The sequence below is a fragment of the Loxodonta africana genome, chromosome 17 (assembly GCF_030014295.1).
Source record: "Loxodonta africana isolate mLoxAfr1 chromosome 17, mLoxAfr1.hap2, whole genome shotgun sequence".
In the NCBI taxonomy this organism is placed as follows: domain Eukaryota; kingdom Metazoa; phylum Chordata; class Mammalia; order Proboscidea; family Elephantidae; genus Loxodonta; species Loxodonta africana.
The window spans coordinates 9,880,454-9,900,560 of NC_087358.1; the positions used below are offsets into that span (position 1 = coordinate 9,880,454).

Sequence of the window (20,107 nt, forward strand, 5' to 3'; positions counted from 1 at the left end):
ACTAATCCTGCCTCATTAACATAACAAGGACAACCCATTCCCAAATGGGATTATAACCATGGTCATAGAGGTTAGATCTACAAAACATATTTTGGGGGGACAGAGTTCAACCTATAACAAGCTCTAAACAGTTTCAGAAAGAGGAACTGATAGAAGAAAATAATTGTAAAGTAGCCCAAGAAAATCAACCCCCCCCACCCAAAACGAAGCTGCAATATCAAAAGGGAACACACCCAAACCAAGTCTCATCACTGTGAAATTTCGGTAGATGATGAGAAGATTCTCTCAGTTTCTAGAGATGTACAGAGGGGGCGTCTAAAATGCTGGAAATGTCTTATTTCTTAAACTGAGTAGTTGTTATACAACTGTTCATTTTATTATTATAATTTGGACTGTATATATACACTTTACAGGCTTGTCTATATATAGGATATTGTTATAACTAAAGGACAGTAGCTAGGTGATCAAAAGAGAAGGCCAGAAATTCAATATCTATTACTTATTTTGTTATATTCCCACTGTGGCTATCTCTAATCCCGATTTTACTTCCTTAAGGCCTAGTAACGTTTAATAATAAATAAATATCATGCTAACCACCCTTCCAATTGCCTTGTTGTTGTTGTGTGCCGTGGAGTCAATTTTCAACTCATAGTGACCCCACGTGACAGACTAAAACATTCCTGATGGTTTTTTTAGGAGCTTTGGTGGTGCAGTGGTTAAGCGCTCAGCTGCTAATGGAAAGGTCTGCAGTTTAGCTGCTCCCCGGAAGAAAGATGTGGCAGCTGGCTTCCTAAAGATTTACAGCCTTGGAAACACTATGGGGCCATTCTACTCTGTCCTGTAGGGTTGCTGTGAATTGGAATTGACTCCATGGCAAGGGGTTTGGTTTTGTTTTTTGGAATCTTTACAGGAGCAGATCCCCAGGTCGATGGGTCGGTTCGAGCCTCCAACCTTTCCTTTAGCAGCCGAGCGCTTAACCCTTGTGCCATCAGGGCCTCTTTCTTCCCAGTTACCTACTGCTATGCAATTTCCATTTTCTCTTACTTGTTATTTTCAAACAAGAGAAGTTGCTGTTTTTGTTAGATGCTGTTGAGTCCGTTCTGACTCAGCAATCCTCTGTACAACAGAATGAAACACTGCCTGGTCTTGCGCCATCCTCACAATTGACAAGAGAAATAGAAACACAAATTTGAAATAATTTCAGCTACAACATTTTTAGGTATTTACTGTACCAAATGACCAATATTCACTAACATTTTTATTTCTCTTTTTAGGATAATTTCTGACTTCAAAAAAATTTTTTTTTATTTGAACACTCACTACTTCAGGCATATACTAGAACACACGTGGCTCTAATAGTCTGGGGGAGGAGAGAGAGAACTTCTTTCATGTAAAGTTTAATATGATAACCAGTGTAAGCGGTTTGATGCATGAAGGCTGCAACGTCACACCAAAGGCTTTGCTTCTAATTCTGCACACATGGGGTTGTCATAAGTCAGACTTGAGGGCAACAGAGTTTGGTTTGGGGTTTTTGGGATAATATACTGACAGTGGGCAGTGGGGAATTCAAATAACTATAGGGTCGCTATGAGTCAGAATCGACTGGACGGCAACGAGTTTTTTTGGTATGGTTTATCATCAAATAATGTTAATTAAGCAACCATCACAAAGCCGTTCCCCAAAGGAGGGTACAAGGTATAGATTTGGCAAAGAAATGGCTCTATCCACCTCATATTGCCTGAAATTTCTACTTAGCAATCTTTTTTTTTGTTTGTTTGTTTAATCTTTAGCTATAAAGGAGCCCTGGTGGCGCAGTAGTTAAGTGTTTGGCTGCTAAGCCAAAGGTCGGACGTTGGAACCCACAGGCGGCAACGTGGAAGAAAGATGGTGGCAGTCTGCTTCCCTGAAGATTTACAGCCTTGGAAACCCTATGGGACAGTTCTACTGCCCTATAGGGTCGCTATGAGTCGGAATTGACTCGACGGCAATGGGTTTGGTTTTGTTTTGAATCTATAGCTATAGCTCTTAAAGGATTTTTATGGGGACTTTGTATTCTCTTTCAAAGAATTTTTAAATTTAATTTAAAATTCCACCAAGGGGTCCCAAACCGTATGATTTCAGGTAAAAACAAAAGTAAAGACTTCAACATATCGATTGTGCTATTACGATGTTTGAAGCCTTGTGCTGAAGTATGATACAAGGTTGATTCAGTCATGGAGAAGCGCAAGGAAAGGCCCTTTTACACTAGCATGTTATCGTCCTGCAAAAATCCTGCAAACTGCTCCTCTAAAATTTCATAACTATTTTGCTACAGCAGAGACTACTGTTTTGCAGAAGGTGTACTCAGATTTCTCCATCTGGGTTAACCTGGCGGTTGCTAAAAAGATATGTGCCTTTGCAGAACTACACATTTAAAAATACTGAATATCGCCTTAAATCCAGACCACGTGTTCTAATCTTAGGTTAACAAAAAATAGTCCCATTATTGCTGACCCACACGATCTCCCCGCTGTGTAACTTTCCGCTAACAGATTTACGTAGGCATAAAGGAAGGGAGTGCGGGAACCTACGTGGGTTTGAATCCTAGTGTGATTTGGCGATGTCCACCTACCTAAATCTTGTTTTCCAGGGCACCACAACGCCAGGCAGTATTAGATAGCCTTTTCAAGGTCCCTTTCATATGCAGACTTCTGCCATTAAAACGCAACACTCCTCGGGAGCAAATTCACCTAAAGCCCCTAGGAGAAAATAGCTAGCTGAAGGCCAAGACAGCGCAGAGCAGGAGTGAGTCTGGTTTCTCTCTGAAAAGCCTTCTCGGGGAGAGCATCCCCAGCCAGCAACAGAGCGCGCCTCGGCACCACGTGTCTGCACCCGCAGCCGGATTGGCGGAGCGCATTTTAGCGCTGCGGTCTAGACGCTCCGGAGGCCGCCCAGCTGCCAGAGGAGCCGGGACTGGGCGACCAGAGGCCGCAGGCCGAGCGCGGTGGGGCGGGGGGCGGGAGGGGGGTGGGGGATCCCGAGGCCGGCGGCCCGGAGTCTGCCAGGGCCCCAAGCGGCGCCAGCTGTCCTGCTCTGCCACAACTTGCCCTGACGAGACAGGATCCATCCTGCGCCCTGGAAGAAAGAGCCGGCCTGCCTCTCCCAGCTCTGCTTCTACGCCTCCGCGGGCACCGCCTGCGCGAGCAGCTTCTCTAGGGTCTCGACCCCCTTCGCCGCCCCCATCTGCCAGCAGCGCCCGGCCCCGCCGAGGAGCGCGCAGCGGGGGTGAGCCGGGCTGGGGATGCGCCAGGCGCCCGCGGGAGCCGGGGGCGGACGGTGCATCTCGGCGCCGGCGAAGCCGGGCCCCATTCCCGCCTCCCCGGCTGCGAGCCGAAAGGCCGCGCTCTGCGGCTCGCGCTGGCTTCGCCGCAGCCCCCTTTCCTCCTTTGCTGGTTAAGGAGGGCTCCGAGGCCCGATCGGAGCCCGCGGGCCCGCAGCCTTTGTCTTTGCGGGACTGGCGGTCAGGGCGCGCCGTGCGCCCAGTGCGCCCGGGACAGGAGGCACCGCGCCGGTTTCGGGGCCGGCGACCGTGAGGAGGGGAAAGGACGGGAAAGCGTTGCCCCTTCTTTCTTGCTCCGGCCATTTTGTGACCGAAATCCGACCAAGGGGGGCTGGGGTGGGCCAACAGCTCGGCGCCCCAGGACGGAGTGGTGACGGCGAACCGCAATGCGCGACCCGAGGCGGGGGCCCCTGGCCCTTGGGCGCCTCCTCACCCGAGAGACTGCGGGGGCGCATCGGGCCGCACCCCACGTTCAGCTTCGCGGGCCTTGGGCCAGGCGTGGGTTAATGGAACTAACTGCCTAGAGTAGAGAAAAGGCCTAAGAGGTCGGGAGCCGATGTTTACTTAATTAAGCGCATAATTAATTCGATCTTTTATTCATGTACCCTTTCGGCAAATACTTAACGTCCTCTCTATGCGGGTCCCTTGCCAGGTGCTGCGGATACAACGGTGAGCAACAGAGACCAGGGCCCTTCTACCCGCTGAGCCTGCAGTCCAGTGGATGGATCCCACAGGACACAGACATACTAGGTCGGTATCCTGATGCCCTTAAGCAGACAGGGAAACTGAGGCCTAAGGTTTACTTAATTTTTTAAAAGTCAGGCAACAAGTAAATGGCAGAGTCAAATTTGAACCTAGGTCATTAGGACTTTCATGCCAGGCTGGCAGGAAACGTTGGTAGTTTTTTTTTTTTTCCCCAGAGGCTCGTTAAAAGTTACGTGGAAGCATGGTTTATATGAAATCATAGGAAATACATGTTTTATTTTCCTGATGCTGTCATTTGGGTTATTTGTAGTTCACAATATCTGGGAAGTGTTCAAAATGTCTTTTATATTGCAACTTTGCTCCCAGTTACTCTGAACTTCATTTTCATCTGTTTATACATTTACCTGGTAGGAAAGAAAAACGTTTTCCCGATGGTTGGACCAAGCAGGAACTCTCTGGTGGATTGAGGAATGTCTGGCTTTTCCTGAGCTCATTGATCTCTGGGGTAACCACAGCCAATCCCAAGAAGACCCTAAGAATGAGCAGGCCGAGGTCTACAAGGAGCTGCTAGAAATATTTTAGCCTCTCTAGAGAACAATGCAGCCCCTACTCAAGCTTGTAAGGTAAATACCAAAACCCATTGCCATGGAGAGGATTCTGACTCATAGCAGCCCTGTAAAACCAAACCAAACCAAGCCCATTGCCATGGAGTCGATTCTGACTCATAGCGACCCCATAACCCACCATAAAACCTAACCTGTTGCTGTCCAGTCCATTCTGACTCATAGCAACCCTATAGGACAGAGTAGAATTGCCTCATAGAATTTCCAAGGAGCGACTGGTGTATTTGAACTGTTGACCTTTTGGTTAGCAGCCATAGCTCTTAACTATGCCACAAGGGCTTCCACCCTGTAACCAGGGTCATGTAAAACTGGACGGCAAATGACATCCCCTCAATCTGTTTTTACCTTCAGTATTTTGAAAATGTATTCTTTTGGAAAGACAAGTAAAATATTACATATTTTAGGGAGTTCTTTAGTTTTTACTTTTATCAAATTGTTCTATTTAGGTTGCCAACCCACAGAGGCATAAAGCCTTCATTTTTTTTTTTTTTTATTGTACTTTAGATGAAGATTTACAGAACAAACTAGTTTCTCATCGAACAGTTAATACACACATTGTTTTATGACATTGGTTAACAACCCCACAACATGTCAACACTCTCCCTTCTCAACTCTGGGTTCCCTATTACCAGCTTTCCTTTTCCCTCCTGCCTTCCAGTCCCTCCCCAGGGCTGGTGCACCGTTTTTTTTGTGCACCGTTTAGTCTTGTTATATTCCATGGGCGCCCCTTTAGTCTTGTTTTGTTCCATGGGCCTGTTCAGTCATTGGCTGAAGGGTGAACCTCAAGAGTGACCTCATTAGTGAGCTGAAAGGGTGTTCAGGGGCCATACTCTAAAGGCTTCATTTTTAAAAGTATCTTGATTTTAAGTAATTTAAGAAACCTGCCATCAAAAGAATTTACAGATTTAATTTTTAAGTCAACTTTATTGGGGTGTAATATACAAAATGAATATGACAAAGGTTGATACCCCAGTAATCACCACCACAGTCAAAATACAGAACATTTCTATTACCCAAATAGTTCCTTCTTGCCCTTTTGCAGCCAACCCCCCTTCACCCCCATTTAATTTTGCCTAGTTTTGTTGTGTGCAGAATATATTTTTAATCTCAAAACCTAAGGCAAGGGCAAGAATGAATGAATAACCAGAAATGGCAGCAAGGAGCGAAGTTCCCGGGGATGTGGTTCCCCACACCCGTAGGAAAAGGCAGTGTCCAGCACCAGGACCGGGGAGGGTGGTGCCCTGGGGAGCCGGCGCGCCCAGGATGTCCCCTCTCCAGGACGCGGCTGTGTCCACGTGGGCTCGTCCACAAGGTCTTCTCTGGTCCCGCAGGGTGCTGGGCGCACGCTGACCTCGCGCGAGCTGGCGCGCCCTTTGCTCCGGCTCTGGGCCGCGAGCGCTGCCATAGCAACGGCCGGGACGCCCCGACCTTAGGCCGCCGCCGCCGCCCTCGGGGACCCCGTCTTCTCCCAATCCCGGGGAGTGTGGCGGCGGCGGCCTGGGAGGCGACGCGGCCGGGGTAGACGAGCCCGCCCCCTCTTCGGACGCACGCAGAGGCGGCCGCTCGCTTCTAGGCATGGTAAGAGGGGAAGGCCGGGGATGCCGGGCGGGGGCGGCGGCCAGCCCCCCAGGCCCACCCCTCACCCCTGCCTCCCATCGCCCCTCCTCTTCTCCCCGCAGCCCTTCGAGAAGCACGTCTACTACCCGCTCGCCGGCGGCCCGGAGAGCCCGGCTGTCCCTCTCGTCCCCACCATGGCCGCGGCCGGCGCAGAGGGGGCAGCCGCCATGGCCCGTGCGCCCCCCTCGGCGGCGTCGGGGCCCCTGCCCTTCTTCCAGTTCCGGCCGCGGCTGGAGAGCGTGGACTGGCGGCGGCTGAGCGCCATCGACGTGGACAAGGTGGCGGGGGCCGTGGACGTGCTGACGCTGCAGGAGAACATCATGAACATCACCTTCTGCAAGCTGGAGGACGAGAAGTGCCCGCACTGCCAGTCGGGCGTGGACCCGGTGCTGCTGAAGCTGATCCGCCTGGCGCAGCTCACCATCGAGTACCTGCTGCACTCGCAGGAGTTCCTCACGGCGCAGCTGCGCTCGCTGGAGGAGCGGCTGCGCCTGAGCCTGGCCGACGGCGAGCAGGGCCGGAGGCTGGTGGCCCGGCAGGCGGGGGAGATCAAGCTCCTCAAGGAGGAGTGTAGACGCAGGAAGAAGATGATCTCCACCCAGCAGCTGATGATGGAGGCCAAGGCCAGCTACTTCCAGGTAGGAGAGGGCGGTGTCTCAGGAACGCGCCTTCCGGCGGCCAGCCGGGGCGTTCCAGGGCCACCCACACCTCACTAACCCTCCTCCCCTCCCCTGGAAAGGTTTGTGCCAAGCATCACATGACACAGCATATTTAACCGAAATCAGTCAGTTTAACCAACAGATGCCGTGGCGTGGTTCATAATTTTCTCTAGATACGTGGGATTAATAATTTAATCACTAACTTTATTAAAGTCATCCAAATGCTGGCCGTTGAAGAACCTGTTTCTATCTTCTAATCCATGTAATGAAAAATAAATCATATACAAATTGCTCTTGGCTGGGCCCCAAACAGTCTGGAATGATTACATTTTTTTCCTCATTTTTTATCTTGGAATATTTTCAGACTCAGAAAAGTTGCAAGAACAGTACAAAGAATTTCCATGTACCCTTTTTTCTAGATTTACCGATTGTTAACGTTTGCCACACTTGCTTTATTTTTCTCTCTAGTTCTATATACTAAATATACGTATATTTGCAAACTTCTAAATATTTCAGTGTGTGCTTCCTAAGAACAATATGTTCACTTATATACCAACCCGTGTTTGTGGATATTTTTAATTTTTGTTTTTCTGGTCTTAATTTTCTACTGTTATTGGTTAGACCTTAAACTTAATATAAATATTAAATTAGTATTAAATTTAACATAAGTATTGTAATTTTTGAGTTATAATAGTAATCTGTGTCTATCCATTTTATTGATGAGTTGGAGGAAGCACAAAAGTTATCAAAAGTGCTTCATAAAGATACGGAAGCAAGCAACAGATTGACAGCATTGATTATACATCCTTACCTTCTGGTCGTTTTGGCCAGATATGGCTTAAAAGGCCTCAGCGGACTTGGGCAGTAATGAATGAATGGGAGAACTGGGAGAGGTGCAGAAAATGGTGGGATTAATGTTGCTGTGGACTGACCCAACAAGAGTGTTGAGAGAAATGTATTCAAGGTAAGTGAACAACTGGGGAATGGTATTATTAGAATGACTTGAAGTGTTCTAGCCCTTGCTAGAAATCAGTGAGGTATAATCTTCAGATGATACTTTATGTCACTAATTGCCTGTTTTAAAGCTAAATGTCATCCACAAATAGTGCTAAGCCAACTCTTTATAAATATGTTTCTTTTACAATGAATAGGATGGGATCTATTTAAAGATTAAAAAAAAGTTTATCTTACGCTAATTTTGGTAATAACTAATGAAACACCAAAACCTGTGACATATAGGTATTTTGTTCATAAGGTTTTTCATTCATTCAGTTATAGAAATACCTGTTAAGAAAGAGAGATTTTAAGACTTGAAGGAAAACCCGTGATACAAACCCAAAAAACCAAACCTGTTGTTGTGGAGTCGATTCCAACTCTTAGCCACCCTATAGGACAGAGTAGAACTGCCCCACAGGATTTCCAGGGAGCAGCTGGTGGATTTGAACCGCCAACCTCTTGGTTAGCAGCTGAGCTCTGAACAACTGCGCCACTTGAAGGATCTATAAGGGTAAACACAGTGACTCAGTTAAAAGTGTTTGCTAAAGTAAATAGATGCCATCTGTCAACCCTTGGCAGTTCAGCAGACCGAATGACAGTGTTATCTCAGGCATGACTTAGAGGGGGTGGGAGGGGGCGGACCACCTGTTCCCAGGTAGGGTAGTGCAGGTATGCCCCGCCCTCTGCTTAGTGGCTTGCCATTGTCCATTTACGGAGACTTTGAGCAGTGTGAGCACCATAGGGCTACAACTTCTGAGTTACACTGCCTGGGTTTGAATCCCAGTGTTCCACTGTGCATCATTTAACTTCTAGACCTCAGTTTCCTCATCTGCAGAGTGGGGACATTAGCAGTAGCTACCTGTTAGGGTTGTTGTGAGAATTCCAGGGGATAATGTGTGTAAACCAGGAAGTTGCAGTGATGGCATCTGTTGTATGAATGCCGATGTGTGCAGTGGCTTCCCCGTAGAGAGCTGTGACTAAAATGCCACCTTGGGCCTCCGCAGACCTTTTTCGGAGCTCACTGTCTAGTGGTGTATGAAAAGGAAGGCCAGAGGTCGTGGTACAGATGCCGTAGGAATCGGTGAGTCAGGGAGGGGCGGTAAAGACTGCCACTGAGAACAGCTGGCATGTGCACTGGCTGGGGCTTCCAGGTCAGTGTATTCATTGTACCTCCAGGCTTCTAAGCTGGGAATATTTGCACTCTAATAAAACTTATGGGGGGGGGGCACTTGGTTTTGTTTAAATAGTTATTTGAATTTAGGATGAAGGCATGAATTTGTGTTTAATAGGGATCTTGTAACAGCCAGGGAAGTCTAATGGTTATCGAATTACTTTTAAAAATTTGAATAATACCTAAGAGTAAACCCCAAACCCATTGCCATCGAGCCAATTCCAACTAATAATGACCCTATAGGACAGAGGAGAACTGCCCCTGTAGGGTTTCCAAGGAGTGGCTGGTGGATTCAAACTGCCCACCTTTTGGTTAGCAGCCCAGCTCTCAACCACTGCGCCATGAGATCTCCTACGTGTGTGTTAAAGGCATGACGAAAACGTTGGTTTCTTTATCCACCCTCCTCGGCCATCGTCTTTGAGAGGTCTCAGCATCCAGAGGAATAGAGAACCCCCGTGCCACTCATTGTGGTAAAGTCCTAACTAGTGAGTTGTGTTAATTCTTTTACACTAATTTTTGTTTTCATTTCTTAATGATTTCGGATGGAAGGAAGTCATTATAAAGGCATTCACATGTTGAACATACTAATCTACATTCTTAACAAAGTTTCGTGAACATAATTCCGTGTTTTCTGTACTTGAAGTTGTCATGGAAAGAGCATCATTCGTTATTTTCGTTTGTTTGTTTTAACCAGGATGCCAGTTTATTAACTTAGAACAAGAACAGAAGACTTGGAGAGGGCTGGACAAATCTATTTTCTTCGTATAGGAATATTTGCATAGGAAGTAAAATTAAAATTATAATGAGCCATCAGAAGGATTGCTTTCTCTCACTATTTTGCCTGTTAACATGGAGTTGATTCCGACTCATAGCGACCCTAGAGGACAGAGTAGAACTGCCCGTAGAGTTTCCAGGGAGTGCCTGGTGGATTTGAACTGGTGACCTTTTGGTTAGCAGCTGTAGCACTTAACCACTATGCCACCAGGGTTTCCCTCACTATTTTAGAGCCTAGAAAATAAAAAAAAAAAAGAGCTTTTTAATGCAGGGATTACACGGTGGTGCCCCACAAGCTGCATTCGGCCTGCAGACCTCTTTTGTTTGGCCTGTGTAGCATTTCGTGAGCACATACTCTCGGATTCACCTCCCCGCCTACTGTCTTACAAGGGCCTGCCTCACCACGTGCATTGCCTGCTGGCCCTGACCTCGGAGATTCTGACTCAGGAGATGTGGAGTGAGGAATGTCTGTCGTTATGAGGTATATCACACCTTTGCGGTGCTGGTGGTCAGGGAGTCGCACTTTGAGAAACAGCCTCCTGCAGGGAAATGCTTGGTAAATGGGCCTGACGATGCATACTGCATAAATACTGCAGCCCGCTGGCCCAAAAGGAAACCCTGCCTCAGGTAGATTTTTTTGAGGGCTTCTGTGTACATTTTTAGAGCGCAAAATATTCTTTATCGTAGAAGGAGTTGTTATTTGTTAGTTGCTGTTGAGTCAGCTCTGAATCATGGCAGCCCTGTGTACAACAGGATCAAATGCTACCCAGTTCTGTGCCATAGTCATCATTGTTGGTATGCTTGAGTTCATTGTTGTGGCCAATTATATATCTTAAGTGCCTTCCAACCTATAGGGCTCATTCTCCAGCATTCTACTGGACAATATACTGTTGCCTTCCATAGGGTTTCTTCGGCTAATTTTTTTGAGTAGATCACCAGGCCTTTCTTCCTGATCTGACTTAGTCTGGGAGCTCCACTGAAACCTGTCCACCACGTGCGACCCTGCTGGCATTTGAAATACCAGTGGCATAGCTTTCAGCACCATAGCGACACTCAAGCCTCCACAGTATGACAGACAGGTGGTGGATCAGGCATTCGAAAGGTAAAAGTAAAACATAAAGGTCATGGGTCATTTATTTATTGAGGGACTGTATTAGTTACCTAGTACTGCTATAACAGAAATACCACAAGTGAGTGGCTTTAACAAACAGAAGTCTATTCTCTCACAGTTTTGGAGGCTAGAAGTTTAAATTCAGGGTGCCAGTTCTGGGAGAAAACTTTGTCTGTCGGCTCTAGGGGGAGGTCCTTGTCATAAATCCTCCCCTGGGTCTAGGAGATTTTCAGCACAGGGATCGCAGGTCCAAAGGATGCGTTCTGCTCCTGGCTCTTCCTTCTTGGTGGTAGGAGCTTCCCCTCCTCTCTGCTCGCCTCTTTTATATCTCGAAAGAGACTGACTCAAGATACAACCTAATCATGTAGAGATTGAGTCCTGCGTCATTAACCTAACTATCTCTAATCCTGCCTCATTAGGATTTACAACACATAGGATAATCATGTCAGATCAGAAAATGGAGGACTACCATACAATACTGGGAATCCTGGCCTAGCCAAGTTGACACATGTTTTGGGGGGACACAATTCAATCCATAACAGGAAAGTATTCTGCACTGTGGCTGAATCTGTTCTGATGTAACTGTAGTTACTGACAAGAACCCAGAAGTGTGTGAACGCTCTGCTGGGCTGGGCAGCGCAGTTGGCTCATATGCGTCTGCCTAGGAAGGTTATGGTTGTGAGAAAGGATTCCAGACTCTAACTAGGCTCAGATGGCATCCCCACTTTTTTCTCAACTGTGAGACACTGGCAAGTTACTCAACCCCCCTGTGCCTCAGTTTCTAATCTGTCAAATGGGAATGATAATTATACCTACCTTTTTTTTTATAGCAGTTGTGAATAGGGTGTCAAATGAGTTAATTCATGTAAAGTGTTTAGAACAGTGCTTGGTATATAGCTAGCTTTTATTGTTTTAGCAAAAACCTGGGGAGGGAAAAAGTTCTTTGGCATAACATTGATACACAAACTGACTTATTACTAAATGTGGACAGTCATATTGCCATGGATTGAATTATGTCCCCCCCAAAATGTGTGTATCAGTTTGGCTGGGCCATGATTCCTGGTGTTGTGTGATTAAATCCTGCCTCTGTAATGTTAATAAGGGAGGATGGGCAGCAGTTGTATCAGGGAGGCAGGACTCAATCTATAGGATTGGATTGTGTGTTGAGGCAATCTATTGGGATGTAAAAGAAAGAAGCTAGCAGAAAGACGGGGGTGGGGCGGTGGGGGGCGACACGGGACCTCATACCACGAAGAAAGCCGTGCCGGGAGTACAGAGTGTCCCTGCGCAGAGAAGCTCCTAGCCCTGGGGGAAGATTGATGAGAAGGCCAACAGAGAGAGAAAGCCTTCCCCTGGAGCCAATGCCCCAAATTTGGACTTTGAGCCTATTTTACTCTGAAGAAATAAATTCCTCTTTGTTAAAGCCATCCCCTTGTGGTATTTCTGTTACAGCAGCCCTAGATGACCAAGACATATATCATGCCATCATCTTAGTTTTTCTTTTTTTTCCTAGACGGGAAAACACAAATTCTGGACTCTTCGTTCCAAACTAGACCCTTGGGCCCCACTGTCTTACCACTTTTACCTCTCAGAAATCTTGTCAGTGGTCTCATTCTCATACCGCTTTTCTTTGCTCCATTTCCCTTTGCTTTAAAAAGTGAGAAGATCAGGTAGCTGATGTTGTTGTTGGGTGCCTTCAAGTGGGTTCTGACTCATAGTGACCCTACTGTGTATAACAGAACAAAACACTGCCTGGTCCTGCGCCATCCTCACAATCGTTGCTATGCTTGAGCTCATCGTTGCAGCACCTGTGTCAGTCCATGTCACTGAGGGTCACAGATACCAGATAAAAATAAAGGAATCTGCTTCTTCACGTCTTATGTTGTTGTTGTGTGTCCGTGGCCTAAGTGTAATAGCAATGTGTAGGGTCTTTTTCTTCTCAACAGTATTATGAAAAATTTAAAAGATAAAAGGATTATATATTGAACACCCGTATGTGGAGGGTTTTAAAAATAAAAATGGTGCTATTACGTTGTTGTTGTTAGTTGCCGTCAAGTTGGTTCTGACTCCTGGCAACCCATGTGTTGTAAACATATAAAAAAGTGCATATATATTGTCTAGGGAACCCTGGTGGTGCAGTGGTTAAGAGCTACGACTGCTAACCAAAAGGCCGTCAGTTCAAATCCACCAGGCGCTCGTTGGAAACTTTATGGGGAAGTTCTTCTGTGTCCTGTAGGGTTGCTATGAGTTGGAATCGACTTGGTGGCAATGGGATTGGTTTTTTCTATATTGTCTCAGTCATCTAGTGCTGCTGTAACAGAAATACCACAAGTGGGTGGCTTTAACAAATGGAGGTTTATTTTCCCACTGTTAGGAGGCTAGCTTCAAAGGCATACAACAATAGCAGCAGCATTTTGGGGGAAGATTTAAGATTTAAAACATTTTAAGAAATAACGTTTCCTTCCTTCCATTGCCAGAGGAAACCTCCCTTTTGTAGTTTGTGGGTATCCTTCCTCTGTATAGTTTTATATGTTTATTGTTATTACATATATATGTTTACTAGACAATTGTTTTTTAAGTTTGAAAACTTTACATGAACGATACCATGGTTATGTGCCCTTCTGCAATATCCTTTTTTTCACCCAACAGTGTATTTTTGAAAGATGTATGTTGATATAATGCCATATAATATTCTGTTGTACGTAATATTAACTAACATTCTTATTGTTCTCAGTACTTGAAGTATATGGGCTGTTATAATCCTCAAAATAAGCTTTTAAGATAGATTCTGTGATTCACTTATATTTGAGAAAAATGAGGCACAGGGAGGTTACATAAATTATTCAAGGTCACAGTTGTGGAATCCAAATTTGAGCCCATTTTCTTTATTTTATTTTATTGTGATTTAAGTGAAAATTTACAGTGCAAATGAGTTTCCCGTTCAAAACTTTATAGACAAATTGTTCTGTGACGTTGGTAGCATTCTCTGCAATGTGTCAGCATTCTCCCCCTTTCCCTTTACTCCTGGGTTCCCTGTGTCCATTTGTCCAGTTTTCCTGTTCCTTCCTGCCTTTTCGTCTTGGCTTTTGGGTAGGTGTTGCCCATTTGGTCTCGTATACTTGATGGAAGTCAGAAGCGCATTCCTCCTGTGTGTTATTGTCTGTCTTACAAACAGATAAAAAAATCCGTTGCTGACTCATAGCAACCCTATAGGACCGAGTAGAGCTGCCCCATAGGGTTTCCAAGGAGAGGCTGGTGGATTTGAATTGCCGACCTTTTCGTTAGCAGCCAGGCTCTTAATCACTGTGCCACCAGGGCCCTCATGTTTGTTTTACAGACCTGTCTAATCTTTGGCCGAAAAGTGGACTCCCAGAGTGGCTTCAGTTCTTTTAGCAGAGTGTCTGGGAGCCATGGTCTCAGGAGTCTGTCCAGTCTCTGTCAGACCAGTAAGTCTGGTCTTTTTTTATGTGAATTTAAATTTCGTTCTACATTTTCTCCTGCTCTGTCCTGGACCCTCTGTTGTGGTCCCTGTCAGATCTGTCAGTGGTAGCATCTGGACACTGTCTGGTTCTTCTGAGCTGAGCCCATTTTCTTAACTATGTTTCTCTTCTCATCTTAATAAATAATTTTATCTGCTGAAGGATTCTTTATTTTTGCTGTTATGAGCAATGTGCAGTGACCATACCCATACATGTGCAAGAGTTTTAGAGACATAAATATAGGAGAGGAATGGTTTGGTTGTAGCACTTACTAGGTGCAGTGCCAAACTGCTTTCCAGAATAGTTGTACTCCCACCTACACTGGGTGTAAATCCTCTTTTATTCACATCCTTGCTAACACTTGGTTTTAGCATATTTACATTTTTGCTGTTTGAATGGATATCATTGTTTTAATTTGTGTTTCTCTGATTACCTGTGAGACTGAGCCTCTTTGCAGGCACTGACAGGTTAGTTGGAGTGCAGTTCGAGAATTGACCCTTCAGATGCTTCCTATATTCTGCAGGGTGGTCTGTCTTTTGATTGGCTTGTAGGAGTTCTTTCATGTTCAGGATTCTAATCTTTTGTTGGTTACAAGTTTTGTGGCACCTGCACCCTGTAGCTTAGGTTTTGTTTTTGGTGTTTCTTGTCATATAGAAGTTTTATATTTTGATGTATCGAATTGTCTGTCTTTTCTTTTTTGAATAGGAACCCCTGAGCTCTTACCCTGAGCTTCTGACTATACACACTTATGTATTACTCAGATAGTTAAAATAAATATTTTTTCCCATTTTTAGATATTATTAAAAAAAGTACAGCCAAGAAAAAAGAAGAAAATTAGAATCACCTGTATCCCCAGCATCCTTAATTAACCAAAAAAAAACCCAAATCCATAGCTGTCAAGTCGATTTGTACTCACAACAACCCTACAGGACAGAGTAGAACTGCCCCATAAGGTTTCCAAGCCGTAATCTTTATGGAAGCAGACTGCCACGTCTTTCTGCTGCAGAGCAGCTAGTGGGTTCGAACTGCTGACCTTTTGGTGCAGCCAAGCGTTTGGCGGCTGCACCAACCAGGGCTCCTTTTCCTGAATTAACATAGAATATTTGTTTCCAGGCCTTCTGTTTGTAATTTAAAAAAAAAAAATCACTGTATTGGTTTTTGAAAAATGATAAAATTTTCATTCTAAAGACAGGCAACAATAAAAAGATATTTAAAAAGAAGTTTTAAGTCAGACACTTCAGATACTACTATTGTTAGTCATATGTGAACAGCAGCCCAGACAATTTTTAATGCATACATGCAGGTCAAAAGATGAATGGATGGATAGAGCAGAGTAGTTTAATAAAACTGGAATCATAACATGGACAATATGTTTTAAAAATTGTTTTACTTAATTTTGCTTGTATTTACTAGGAAGCTTAATTTCACTTAAACTTAGTAGAAAATAAGAAACTGAAACAAAACTGAAAATGTGGTAAAATACATGTTTCTTTACTAAAAGGTCTTATTTCCTAAAAGATCTCTTTAATGTTTAAAAAGGGAAATAGGGATTATTTAAGACATCATGAGGAACAGAACAGACACTTCACCGAAGAAGGCATTCAGGTGGCTAACAAACATAAGAAGAGATTCTCGCGCTCATTATTCATTAGAGAGATGCGAATCGAAACTACAGTGAGATACCATCGCGCCCCTGCAAAAATGGCACTGATCAAAAAAGAAAACAAGTGCCGGCGAGGTTGTGGGAAGACTGGAACTCTTATACACTGCTGGTGGGATTGTAAAATGGTACAGCCACTATGGAAAATGGTATGGGGCTTCCTCAAAAAGCTAAAAGTAGAAATAATACCATATGATCTAGTGATCCCACTCCTAGGTATACAGCCTAGAGAAATAAGAACAATGACAGGCGTAGACATATGCACACCCATGTTCATTGAAGCGTTTTTCACAATAGCAAAAAGATGGAAACAACTTATGTGTCCATGAACAAAAGAATGGATGAGCAAACTCTGTTTATACAGTACGGTAGAGTAGTATGCAACGAAACATCCTATAACATGAATGAATCTGGAGGACATTATGCTGAGTGAAGTAAATCAATCGCAAAATAATTCCATGCTACCACTGTTATAAAAAGTCAAGAATAGGTTTACACACAGAAAGCAAAATTCTTTCGTGGTTACCAGGAATGGGAGCGGGAGGGAGACTCACTTGTTAGATAGTAAAAAAAAAACACGTGTTAATTCTGGTGAAGGGAAAGGCAGTACACAATATGGGGGAAGTCAGCACAACTTGACCAAAGTCAATGGAGACACTGAGAGGTACGCAAGAATAAATGCTGTACCATGTACAATTCTCCACCAACGGTAACAACAACCAAGAATCTGTGGGTGGTTACACAGGCAGATAAGTGTATGCTATATAGGTGTGGGAGGGCATATGGGGGACCTGCATGTGGATGTATAGGTGTGGTTGTGGGCATCTGTGTGTACTTATTTGTATGTGCGGCATATATATTTGTATATATAATAGAGTACAAACAGGGCACAGTTATGGGATCTTCTTAGACATATCCAAACACCTCGTGGGACTGAGTTACTGGGCTTGAAGACTAAGGGCCATAGTCTTGTGGGACATCTCGGTCAGTGGACATACCATAGTTCATAATGTTCTACATCCTAGTTTGGTGACTAGCGTCTGGGATCTTAAAAGCTTGTGAGTGGCTATGTAAAGTATAATTATTGATCTTTTCCCATCTAGAGCAACGGAAAGTGAAGGAGGCAAAAGATTCAAGGAAGTAATTAGTCCACGGGACTAATAGGCCCATACGAACCACAGCCTCCTCTAGCCTGAGACCAGAAGAACTAGATGGTGCCCAGCTGCCACTACCTACTGCTCTGACCAGGGACATGATAGAAGGTCCTGGCTAGAATGGGAGAAAAATGTAGAACAAAACTTAAATTCATAAAAAAGACCAGACTTACTGGACTGACAGAGACTAAATGAACCCCTGAGACTATCTCCCTAAGACACCCTTTTAACCTGGAATTGAAGCCATTCCTGGAGGTCACCTTTCAGCCAAATAATAGATTGGCTTATAAAATAAACAGTAACCCTCGTGAGAGATGCGTTCCTTAGAACAATCTACCATATGAGACCAGATGTGCAATGTTTGCCCAAAAGCAGAGATGAGAAGATAAAGAGGGGTGGAAACGGGGAAGGCAGGGTGGAAATGGGGAGAGTGCTTACACACTTCAGGGATAGCAACCAATGTCACAGAACAATTTGTATGAATTGTTGAATGGCAAGCTAATTTGCTGTGCCAACTTTCACCTACAACACAAAATGTTTGAAAAAAAAAATTATGGTAGGTTGGTGCCCATGTGTTTTAAAAATTTTATTTGTGTGTTTTAAGTACAGACCATACTCACTGAATTCTTGCTTTAAAGAAGGTGTCAGAAAACTATGAACCACCGACCAAATTCGGCCTGGCACTTATTTTTTTTTTTTAATAAAGTATTACTGGAACACAGCCGCACTTATTTAAGGATTGTTTAAGGCTACTTTCATGCTGCAATGGCAGAGTTGAGTACTTGAGACAGAGATGTTATGTTAGGCAAAGCTGACATACTATCTGGTCTTTTGCAGAAAATGTTTGTTGGTCCCTGCATTCAAGCGTTTAGCCCTTGAAGCCGTCTCACCACTCCCCTGCCCTCCTAGTTAGGAGAGTTAACCATGTTTGCAGCATTCACGTTCTCTCATCTAACCTTAATTTCTCATTTGCTTTTCTGTTGATTCTGTATTTGTGTGCAAAAGCACTTTTGCCTCCGTGTCTCCATTCCTGAGTTCTTTATTTTGAATCATCTTTTAATTAATAGGGTTAACAGGATTGTCACAGTTGTTATTCCCCCTCAAAGGGCCAGTGATTACTGAATTCCCTCAGCCTTTCAAGTTTGAAAGACATCTTGGCTGGGTAGAATATTCTTAGGTCATGCCTTTCCTCTGAACTTTGTAGACATGGTTCCTTTGTTGCCTAGCAATAAATGTTGCTGTGGAGAAATTTGAGGCTAGCCTAGTTGTTGTTTGGCAAGTGATTCGCTTTCTCTGCCTGGATAGCTGAAGAATTCTTTCTACTTGAAGTCCGGTATCTTAGTAGGTATGTCTTGGTGTTGAGCATTCTCAATCAGGTTTTTTCCTGGAACCCAGCAAGCTCTTTTAATCTGCAGATTTAGTGTTTGCTTAATTTCAGGACAATTCTCTTGTATTACATCTTTGAATATAGCTTGTTTTGTTTTTGTGTTCTGTTCTTCTGGGAAGCCAAGTATCTTTATGTTAGATTGTATTTGTCAAACAGCCCTTCATTTCTGTCAGTTTCTTTCTAATTGCTTTAGTCTTTGTTCCTTTCATAGTCTTTCCTTTAGTAATTCTGTTTTCAAAACTGCCCCTCCTTGCCTGTTTATTTGTTCTGTGATGATGGTTTCGTTCTTGTTACGGCTTTTGTATTTTTTTCATCTTATCCTATTCTTTTCCTTTTCTTCAGTCATTGTCTTTCTGTAGAGTTACATATTCTTCTTATGCTCTTTTGGCATGAATGAAGAGATTTTGGAGAACTGTTGGTTTATGTCCCCCTCTCCCTCCTTCAGATGGGAATCTTCATCTTCGCATGCCGTGTTTCTTTCCTTATCCCTTTCTTTCTTCTTCTCCCCACCTCCTGATGGGATGGTGTGTTCCATCCTTTTCATCTTACCATGCCATTTCTTTCGTCTCATTCATGCTTGGACAGCCTTGTCAAGAGATTCTGTTTGCTTTTCTATATGGGAGGTGACTTCTGGACCCTGAGTTACAGTGTGAAGTTTGGGTAGCCCGTGTCCCTGTTTTCTGTAGCCTTGAAGGAATGGGGGGCTGGGAGAGCCACATGTATGAGCGAACAGTCTTGTTAGAGTACCTTCTGACAGTGTGTGAACACTGTGTACTAGCGTTCCCTCTGTCCTGCTGCGGGAGGGAGTATGGGTGAAAGAGGGAATGACTCCCTCAGCCTTTCCTTCCTCCTGTGCTGTGTGGAGCCCTACACCCTACCATTACACCAGCGTCCATACACATTGTACAGTGAACACAGCAGTTAAGAGCAGAGAAAGCTGAAAATATACTTTAAAGATTCTCTGAGATATAATGCTAAGAAATATGCCAAAACTGGTTGTTTTCTGGGAAGCCAGAGCCTAAAGTCTAGGTGCAGTTAGACTGATTAAGATTCAGGCAGTACGGAACAGCGAAAGACAAAATAAATGGGACCTCATTTTAAAAATGCAAAAAGACAAGCTACTATCTGGGAGAATATCTTTGAAACCAATAAGAATCCAATAAGAAGCTAATAACCAAAGTGTAGATAAAACTTTGACAACTTAACAACAAAAAGACAAATAATCCAACCAAAAAATGAGCAAAGGATTTGAATAGATATTTCACCAAAGAGGACATTGAGATGACCACCAAACACATAAGAAGATGCACGACATCATCAGCTGTCACAGAGATGCCAATCAAAACCACGATGAGATACCGTTTCATTCCCTCTAGGATGGCTAAGATGAAAGACAACAAAACAGAGCATAACAAATGTTGGCGAGAATATGAGGAAATTGGAACCCTTACC

The 20,107-nt window shown here is 44.4% G+C and overlaps 1 protein-coding gene across 2 annotated transcripts in view; it reads left to right on the forward strand.

Annotated features, from left to right (window-relative positions):
* Window positions 1–3,035: 3,035 nt before the first annotated feature.
* The window catches only part of DZIP1 (DAZ interacting zinc finger protein 1), a 77,307-nt gene continuing 60,235 nt past the window's right edge, over window positions 3,036–20,107 (forward strand). The window contains exons 1-5 of one of the 2 annotated variants that reach the window (XM_010589387.3): window positions 3,036–3,264; window positions 3,972–4,069; window positions 4,436–4,647; window positions 5,979–6,225; window positions 6,327–6,902. In XM_010589387.3, the coding sequence (XP_010587689.1) occupies window positions 6,223–6,225; window positions 6,327–6,902 (579 nt within the window). In that variant the 5' untranslated portion in view covers window positions 3,036–3,264; window positions 3,972–4,069; window positions 4,436–4,647; window positions 5,979–6,222. The remainder of the gene's footprint in view (window positions 3,265–3,971; window positions 4,070–4,435; window positions 4,648–5,978; window positions 6,226–6,326; window positions 6,903–20,107) is intronic. The other variant, XM_010589386.3, reaches the window with a different exon arrangement.